Source organism: Rhinopithecus bieti, unplaced genomic scaffold (genome assembly GCF_001698545.2).
Source record: "Rhinopithecus bieti isolate Rb0 unplaced genomic scaffold, ASM169854v2 scaffold_7398, whole genome shotgun sequence".
Lineage (NCBI taxonomy): Eukaryota > Metazoa > Chordata > Mammalia > Primates > Cercopithecidae > Rhinopithecus > Rhinopithecus bieti.
This window is the reverse complement of record NW_016805783.1, coordinates 2213931-2223995: the sequence shown is the minus strand read 5'-3', so window position 1 is coordinate 2223995 and position 10065 is coordinate 2213931. Positions and strand designations below refer to the sequence as shown.

Genomic DNA, 10065 nt, shown 5'->3' with positions numbered 1-10065 from the left:
ATATAAATATAAATATATATTATGTTTATATAATACAATTAATATATATTAATATATTATATATTATAACATATGAATGTGTCTTTTTTTCCTATCCATTAGTAGAGTCTATCTCTCCAATTATTTAGGTCTTTTATAAATTTCAAAACTGTTCAATAATTTTTATCTGTAGACATATAGAACTTGGGGTTAGGCATATTCCTGGGCAAGTTTTTTGTTTTGTTTTGTTTTGTTTTGTTACTTTTTTCTAAAAGCTTTTTAAATGAACTATTATCAGTATATATGAACACTATTGCTTTTTATTTATTGATTTCATCCAGCAACCTTACCAAAGTCTTATTAGTTCTAAAACCTCTCTAGATTTACCTGGATATATTGCATGTGGACAATCCTCATCTTTAAATAAGAACAATTTTATTTATTTACCTTTAATTTGGAGGACTCTTAATCTCTTTTCCTTGTTTGTGTTTTTCCAGAACATTCAATTATAGCAGTGATTACAAGCAATTAAAGTTGGGAGCCCTGTCTTGTTTCTGATATTAATGGGATGCTTCAAAAATCTTATCATTAAATTTGTGTATGTTTTACATTCTTAATGATTTCATTTTATTAAAATAAGGAAGTTACCTTTATCTCTAGTTTGCTAAAAATTATAGTGTATTGAATATTACAAAATGCTTGTTCTGCATCTATTGAAATGATCCGGGTTCTTTTTCTCTCTCTGGCCACAAACATTGCTAAATGCTTTATTTTATTTTACTTTTTTATGTGCATAATTTGATGTTTATTTTAAATTACAAATTTATGGAAAAGTTGCATATGCAGTACAAAGAACTTTTTTTTGGTCAGAACCATTTTAAATTAAATTATATGTTATCTATCCTGAATACTTTAGTATGATTTTTTTTTTTTTTGAGACGGAGTCTTGCTCTGTCGCCCCAGGCTGGAGAGAAGTAGAGCGATCTTGGCTCACTGCAACCTCTGCCTCCCCGGTTCAAGCAATTCTTCTGCCTCAGCCTCCCGAGTATCTGGGATTACAGGCGCGTGCAACCACGCCCAGCTAATTTTTTTGTATTTGTAGTAGAAACGGGGTTTCACCATGTTAGCCAGGATGGTCTTGATCTCCTGACCTTGTGATCTGCCCACCTCGGCCTCCCAAAGTGCCGGGTGGGATTACAGGTATGAGTCACTGTGCCCAGCCTTTAGTATGTATTTTCTACAAATAAGGTGATATGGTTTGGCTATGTCCCCACCCAAATCTCACCTTGAATTGTAATAATCCCCATTGGTCAAGGGCGGAGCCATGTGGAGATAACTGAATCATGGGAGTGAGTTTTTCCCATGCCATTCGCATGATAGTGAATAAGTCTCACGAAATGTGATGGTTTTATAAAGAGGAGTTCCCCAAAAATTTCTCTTGCCTGCTGCCGTGTAAAACATGGCTTTGCTCCCCCTTACCTTCTGCCATGATTGTGAGGCCTCCCCAGACATGTGGAATTGTGAGTTCATTAAACCTCTTTTTCTTTGTAAACTACCCAGTCTTGGGTATGTCTTTATTAGCAGCATGAGAACTGACTAATACACAAGGACATTCTCTCACACTATAACAATGTAAACGTCAAAATCAGGAAATTTTGTTATACTACTACCATCTATTCCTCAAACCACTGAGATTTCACCTGTTGTACTAATAACAAATGTGTGTGTGTGTGTGTGTGTGTGTGTGTGTGCTTTTTTTTTGAGACGAGGTTTCACTCTGTTGCCCAGGGCTGGAGTGCAATGGCACTATCATACCTCACTGCAACTTTGACCTCCTGGGCTCAAGTGATTCTCCCACCTCAGCCTCCAGAGTAGCTGGGATTATAGGCATGTGCCACTATCCCAGCTAATTTTTTGTACTTTTTGTAGAGATGGGGTTTTGCCATGTTGCCCAGGTTGGTATCCAACCCCTAGGCTCAAGCAGTCCTCCCACCTCAGCCTCCCAAATGCTGGGATTACACGTGTGAGCCACCATGTCTGGCCTAATAACATTTTTTACAACAAAAGATTTTCGCTCAGGGGTTGCATTTGGTTTTCATGTCTTAAGTTTTTTCATTTCATTCTGTTAGTAATGTGTGTTATACTTATATATTTTTTCTGCTGTGAAACCATTCTTAGATTAACACCATTTAATGGTGATGTTTTATTTTTACTTATTTATTTGAGACAAGGTCTCCCCAGGCTGGAATGGAGTGGCATAATCATAGCTCACTGCAGCCTTGAACTCCTGGGCTTAAGCAATCCTCCCACCTCAGCTTCCTAAGTAGCTAGGACTACAGGCACGTACCACCATACCCAGCTAATTTTTTATTTTATGTTTGTAGAGATGGGGGTCCCACTATATTATCCAGGCTCATCTCGAACTCCTGGCCTCAAGTGATTCTCCTGTCTCAGCCTCCCAAAGTGTTGGGATTACAGGCATGAGCCACCGCTCCCAGTGGTGATGTTTTTATTCTAATATACTGTTGATGTTGATTTGCTACCATTTTTTTAGTTAACTTTATTGGCATAATTTACATAAAATCAAATGTACCCATTTTAAGTGTCCAATTCAGAAAGTTTTGAGACATGTAACCACATGAGACCCATGTAACCACTGCCACCATCAAATATCCATTACCCCAAAGGGTTTCCTCAATGCTCTGTGCAATCAATTCCTTCCTACCCCAACTCCCTATCGATTTGTCTTATCTTTTCTCAGATTTCATATGAAAGGAATCCTATCGTTGTCCTCCTTTGTGTCACTTCCTTTGCTCAGCATACTGTTTTAGATTCATCCATGTTGCATGTGTCTGTATCTTGTTCCTTTATCATTCTTCATAGTACTTAATTGGTATGCATATATCACAATTTGTTTATTCATTCGTCTGTTGGTAGATGTGTTATTCCCAGTTTGGAGCTCTTATGATAAAGATCAGTTCTGAGCATCTGTGTATGAGTCTTTGTGTCTTTATTTAGGTCTTTCATAATTTCAAAATTGTTCAGTAACTTTTTTTTTTTTTTTTTTGAGACGGAGTTTTGCCTTGAATGCCCAGGCTGGAGTGCAATGGCGTGATCTTGGCTCACTGCACCCTCCACCTCACAGGTTCAAGCAGTTCTCCTGCCTCAGCCTTCTGAGTAGCTGGGATTACAGGTCCCTGCCACCATGCCCAGCTAATTTTTTGTATTTTTAGTAGAGATGAGGTTTCACCATGTTGGCCTGACTGGTCTCGAACTCCTGACCTCAGGTGATCCACCTACTTTGGCCTCCCAAAGTGCTGGGATTACAGGTGTGAGCCACCGCACCCAGCTATTCAGTAATTTTTATCTGTAGAGGTATAGATCTTGGGGTTAGGCATATTCCTGGGTTTGTTTTTTGTTTTGTTACTTTTTTCTAAAACCTTTTTTAAATGAGCTATTATCAGTATATATGAACACTATTGATTTTTATTTATTGATCTCATCCAGCAACCTTACCAAAGTCTTATTAGTTCTAAAAAGTCTCTAGACTTACCTGGATATATTGTATGTGGACAATCCTCATCTTTAAATAAGGATACTTTTATTTATTTACCTTTAATTTGGGGCAATCAATCTCTGTTTCTTGTTTGATTATGTTTCTCTTGGGTAAACAGCTAGAACTAGAATTACTGAGTCATAAAGTGAGTGTATGTTTAACTTTAAAAGTGATTGCATTATTTTACATTTCTACCAATAATATGTAAGAATTTCAATTGCTCCACATCCTCATCAACAGTGGGTCTTGTTATTTTAGGCAGTCCAGTAGATGTGTATTGCATCTCACTATGGCTTTAATATGCCTGAGGGTTAATAATACTGAGCATCTTCTCATGTGCTCATTTGCCATTCATAAACCTTCTTTCATGAAGTGTCTATTCAAATTTTGTGCCCACTTTTAATTGAATTGTCTTATTATTGAGTTGTAAGTGATTTCTAAATTCTGGATACAAGTCTTTTGTCAGAGATATGTATTGTGAATATTTTCTCCCAGTCTTTTTGTTTTCTTAGCAATGTCTTTCAAAGACAATTTTATTTTGATGGAATCCAACTTACTTTTCTTTATGCTTTCTGATTTTTATATGAAATCTTTGCCTATGCCAATGTCACCAAAATGTACTCTTAGGTTTTTCATGCCCTTTTGTTATTTGAGTATAGTATGTGAAATATTGATCTTCAATTCAGATTTGTATTCTTCTGGTTTCAACTAGCACATAGAGACTTGAGCCGGTCTAAACATAAAAGGGGATTTATAATAAGGTTTTGGGGGCATTTCATGTTTCCTAAAGGCCGGCATGCAGGTGGGTGTAAGAAACAGCTAGAAAGCCATTGGGAACCTAGAATGTCCTCTTTCTAGCCCTTGTTTTTCTTTCTTTGCAGACTGACTTGCTCTGACCACGTGGCTTCAACTATTCCTCAAAGCCCATTCCACACTTTTAGGATAGGGGATCGGACTGACCTAGCTTGGCATCAGGGTTCCACCCAGGTCAATGAGTTATTAGAGGTCAGGATTACAGAGTATAAAACATGCCTGGAAACCAGGGTCATTCCCAGAGAAATGGGATGGCTTATGGTCTGTTCATCCACCCCCAAAGGTTGCCACTGTTTTACCCCCAGTCCATTTCCCACTCCTGGTTTGATTTTCCACTTTTGGTATGATTATCTGATATGTAGCTTTCAATATTACTTTGTGCATACTCTGGATTTTTTTTTCCAATCTGCAGCTGTATTCTTCAGGACTTGTGGAAAGTGAGGATCATGATCCACTTAATCCTGATAGAAGTTTTGATGTGGAATCAGTAAAAAAAGAAATCCAGAGAGGAAGGAAGTTGGTAAGTGTAAATGATGTTATTTCTTACACTGGATGAATAGACCCTCAGGGGATGCATTCCAAAGGAAGTCTATTTGACTGATAAACTAGGGATAGAGAATCTTCTTGGAGAGCTGAAAGAAGTAGGAACTGTATTGGAAACCTCAATTCAACTTAACATTTATTTATTTATTTATTTTATTTATTTATTTTGAGACAGAGTTTTGCTCTTGTTGCCCAGGCTAGAGTGCAGTGACGTGGTCTCAGCTCACTGCAACCTCCGCCTCCTGGGTTCAAGCAATTCTCCTGCCTCAGCCTCCCGAGTAGCTGGGATTACAGGCATGGGCCACCATGCTCGGCAAATTTTCGTATTTTTAGTAGAGACAGGGTTTCACCATGTTAGCCAGGCCGGTCTCGAACTCCTGACCTCAGGTGATCTGCCCGCCTTGGCCTCCCAAAGTGCTGGGATTACAGGCGTGAGCCACCACGCCCGTCCAACATTTAATATTTTAAAATAAACTACCATATACTTCACCAGTAAAGGGATCTGAGTTAGAATGCTTTTGCTGTAAGTAGAAGTAAGCTCAAGTTAAACAGACTTTTACAAAGAGGATGCTTACTTTTTCACTTGATCAGAGAAAACACCTGCTTTCCAAGCTGGTTGATTCAGTGGCTTGATAATGTCATCAGGGGCCCAGATTCTTCCTCTCTGGCCTCCTGTCCCCAACATCAGCTAGTCTCCTTGTGGTCATAGGGTGGCCGCAGGCAGCAACTGAAGCATCGGGCTTTCTTGTTCATATCCAGTGAAAAAGAAAGGTCATCCCTACACATGGAATAAGCCCCCTTCTAAAAGTTTAATTAGGTTGCACCCCTCTTTCTGCACCAACTGCTGGGGGTGGCCATAACTAATCAGGGTCTACCCTGGGAGCTGGGGTCAGCTCCCCATGGGTCATAAGGAGGCTCTTCAGGAAGGAAGAAATGCTGAGAAGTCATTCCACTGGGCTTATTGCAGCGACTTCCTCTCAAGGACCCTTCACATCTTAGTAAGCAGGGCAGCAAGTGTGAGCACCTCACACTCTGACTACAACCACAGGGTTAATGACCGGGGACAAACATTTAGTTAGTTTTTGCAAGGCATCAGCATCAGCAGCATCCAGTGGTAGGTGTGTTACATACACTGCTCTAGGTAAACTCCCAGCTATAGGTAAAATGATGCCCATTTTGTAAATCGAAGAAATGGAGAGTTCAGGGTGAAAGGGAACAGTCCAGATGGAATTCTGCAAATTATGCTGTCTTGGGCAGTGTACACAATATTGTAGTAGGTCCTGAAGCAAGTCATAAAAATGGACTGTGTGTGGCCCAGGCATGGTGGTGCATGCCTCTAATCGCAGCACTTTGGGAAGCCAAGGCAGGAGGACTGCTTGAGCCCAGGAATTTGAGACCAACCTGGGCAACATAGTGGGACCCTGTCTTTACCAAAAAAAAAAAAAATTAGCCCAACACATTTGCATATACCTGTAGTCCCAGCTACTTAGGAGGCTGAGGTAGGAGGATTGCATAAGCCTGGAAAGTCGAGGCTGCAGTGAGCTATGAGCTCACCACTGTACTTCAACCTGGGCAACAGAGTGAGACTCTGTCTCAAATTTAAAAAAAAAAAGTGTGTGGATCCTGCTCTCAATGTGTACCCTATACTAATTAATACTTGGCAAGACTGGCAGCTGACATCATTAGTGCTGACAGTGCCATGTCCCTAGGATTTTGGGTGTGATGAGATGGGTGAACAGGGAGCCCCTCTGATTAGAAAGTAGCAGACAAACCTCAACTAGAATATTTTTGTTGCTCTTCACTAATTGGATTTGAGTGGGGAGACATAGAGTTAAAGAAATCTCTGTGAAATTCTAGTGGCCATCCAGTTATGAAGAGACCCAGGCTGAGAAATGAGGGCAGTTGACTGGAGGCATAATATTTGGCAGAAAGTAGGTACCTGAGGGTTTCTGCAGACCTTGGGATGCAGACTTCCCTACTGGGAAGGCTTTGGGATGGGTTGGAAGTGGAGGATAAAGGAGAGAAGACAGGAAAGTCACCTGAGGTAATAGTTACCCACTCACAGCATTTATGGAACCCTTGGACTATGTGGGCAGATACATGGCACACACCCATCGCGGGGAGAGGCCAGTGCTGTAGTGGTTTCAGTACAGCTGGGCAAGTGCCTCGAGGGTGAGCAGCAGGGGCCCTCAGCAAGCAGGTTCCTCCCTAGGATTCGGACTACCAATCTAACACAGCCACATGGGCATCCAATAGCATTTCAGAGTAAAGTGGCCAAAAAAGTACAGTTCCATCTCCTACACACACACACACACACACACACACACACACACACACACACACATTCCCCATCTAAATCTGCTCATTCTTCATCCCAGTAAACAGCCCCATCATTATCCATTTGCCCAAGCCAGAAGTCTAAGGACTCTCTTTTCCTCGTCAACCTCCCAGCCCAACATCAAGCCCGTGGGCACAAACTCCTAGATGCATCTTGCATTCATCCACCCACTTCTCTCAGCATCAGTAATCCACCATAGTGAAGTCACCCATCTTGTTCTCTAAAGCTAGTACTGACCCTCGCCCCACTGTCTCTCCTGCCATCCCTACCCCAGCCCTTCGTTCTCCACCCAGCAGCAGCCCAGCAGCCCGAGTGATCTTTCAAAAATGTTAATCAGTTTATGTTCCCCTTGCACAAAGATAAAACCCAACTCCTTACTCTGGCGTGTAAGTCCCACATGATCCAGCCTTTACTTACCCTTTTGATCATCCCAAGACTTCTCCGTGCCCACTTCGCTGCTCCAACAGCACTGGCCATCTGTCTTGTCCTTGCTGTAGCTTGCCAATGGGGAAGCTCATTCTTGTGGCCAAGACCCAAGGCCCTCTGCTTAGAATGTCTTTCCTCCTCCTTTTTTTTGCATCTGGGAGCTATTATTATTATTCAGATCTCAGCTTCCATATCGCCTCCTTAGAGGTGACACATTTTACTCACTGCCCAATCTGAAGTAGGGACCCAGTGACACTCTGTCACTTCACCCTATTTTAATTCAATATAATGTGTATATAACTTTGTGAGATGTTTTAAACTTTGCTTTATTTGATCATTGCACCTTGTCTCCGATAGAATGTAAGCTTCACGTGGACAAGTATCTTCTCTGCTTTGTCCACTACTGTTTTCCCTTATCCTAAAACCGTGCCTGCCACATCGTAGCTACTGCATACTAAATAAATACTATATACTCATGTATTTTTAAATGAATAAATGTTTATTAGCCATTTGTATTTTTTCTTCTGTAATTTGCCAGTTACCATTTTTCTGCAGGTTTTCAGAATCTTAAAACTTTATCTAGTATGCTACATTTTTCTTTCCATCTTTTCCTTGTCTTTCAAATATTTTTTAATGCCCTCATTATAAAATGGAAGTTTAAAATTTTGTATAGTAGGCTCTGTCAGTCCTTCTGTCGCCCAGGCTGGAGTGCAGTGGTGCAATCACAGCTCACCACAGCCTTGATTTCCCGGGCCCAAGCTATCTTCTGGCCTCAGCCTCCCACATAGCTGGGACTACAGGAGTGTGCCACTATGCCCAGCTGATTTTTAAAGTTTTTTTGTAGAGATGAAGTCTCACTGTGTTGCCCAAGCTGGTCTCAAACTCCTGGGCTCAAGCAATCCTCCTGCCTCAGCCTCCCAAAGTACTAGGATTACATGCATGGGCCACCACACCTAGCTTGTCAAGAGTTTTCATTTGTGGCTTCTGGGTTTTCTTCCTGCCTTAGACAGCCTTCCTTGCCTCCATACTATGGTTTTTTCTTTCTCCTATATTTCCTAATCTTTAAGAGTTTTTTGTTTAACATTATCTAGTTAGAGCTTTAATCCATGTGCAACTTATTCACGAGTATATTGTAAGGTAGGGATCTAACTTTATTTTTTCCTATATACATAGCCAGTTACCCTCCTCCCAAATTAAATGATCGTTCTTCTATGCTCTGATTTGAATTTCCACCTTTATCATAACCTTATTTCTTGCCTATATTTGAATTTCCTTTAACTGTTTCTGTGCTTGCTTGTGCCGACCCTGGGCTATGTTGTGAGTGACCTCCTGTTCTGCAACGTGAGTTCACTGGGCCCCCACGTCATTCAGCCAGAGTATCATGCGGATCAGCCTTGGTCCTGGCTGGATTGCCCTAAACCAGTTAGGCTGCTGTGGCCACACACTGCCTAGCCATCATGACACCACTCTCACATATAAAATACCAGATAGATAAATAAATACAAGGCAGGGAGCAAATAAATTGAACTAAGAAAAAACTGTTAATAGAGTTGCAGAATTTTAAAAAATTTTTGGCCCTACTACCTAGATTCCAAGGAGGTTTCCCTTACTTTATCTCACATTATCCTCAATAGCAACTCTGTAAGACAGACATTATCACCCATGGCAGGGTCTAAGTCCGAAAGAGAAATCACACCACTCTTGGTAGCACAGCCAGTGGCCACTCTCGCCTGTCTCAAAGGGCCCCCTAATGGGGCCCCTTGCCTGGAGCTGGACAAGTTTGCCTGCTCTGCTTTTAAAATTATTTTAAAATAGGGAGTTTTTTTTGAAACAAAAAGCATTTTCTGCTTTTAATCAGATCATTACAAAACTGTCTGTCCAAGCATTCCGGTTAGCTGAGGTTTTGCCAAAATTCCCAAATGAGCAGCCAAATGTAAGTACTGTATACTAATGTTTGTAACAGGATGGAACCTTGCTCATGATGCCAGGATAAAACGCAGGGCTCCTGGAACTTAAATAACATGTAATGATATCTTTGAATTTTAACAAATAACAACAAACAGGTACTTACTCAGTAAAATCTATTCTTCTGTAGAAATGCAAATTTTGTCATAAAAGAGGAGCCACCGTGGGATGTGATTTAAAAAACTGTAACAAGAATTACCACTTTTTCTGTGCCAAGAAGGACGACGCAGTTCCACAGTCTGATGGAGTTCGAGGAATTTATAAGTATTTAATAAAACATTTTTAAAACCACATTTGGGGGACTGGGATAAGGAATGGTTAGATTAAGACAAGGAGACTTTTTTTTTTTAAATAAATAAAGACTAATTTTATGTAAATGGTTTTAAAATGAGAACACAGCCAGTTTGCGGGATGCCCAGGGGTTACGTGAATTTTGAATTTCAGT

At 40.7% G+C, this 10065-nt stretch overlaps 1 protein-coding gene across 2 annotated transcripts in view; it reads left to right on the top strand.

Annotated features, from left to right (window-relative positions):
- Nucleotides 1–10065, top strand: part of PHF11 (PHD finger protein 11) — a 34974-nt gene that overhangs the window by 14187 nt on the left and 10722 nt on the right. For both annotated transcript variants that reach the window (XR_001885936.1, XM_017873773.1), the window contains 2 exons: nucleotides 4761–4868; nucleotides 9751–9884. Coding sequence is in view for 1 of the 2 variants with exons in the window: in XM_017873773.1 (XP_017729262.1) it covers nucleotides 4761–4868; nucleotides 9751–9884 (242 nt within the window). In the remaining variant the exon portion in view is untranslated. The remainder of the gene's footprint in view (nucleotides 1–4760; nucleotides 4869–9750; nucleotides 9885–10065) is intronic.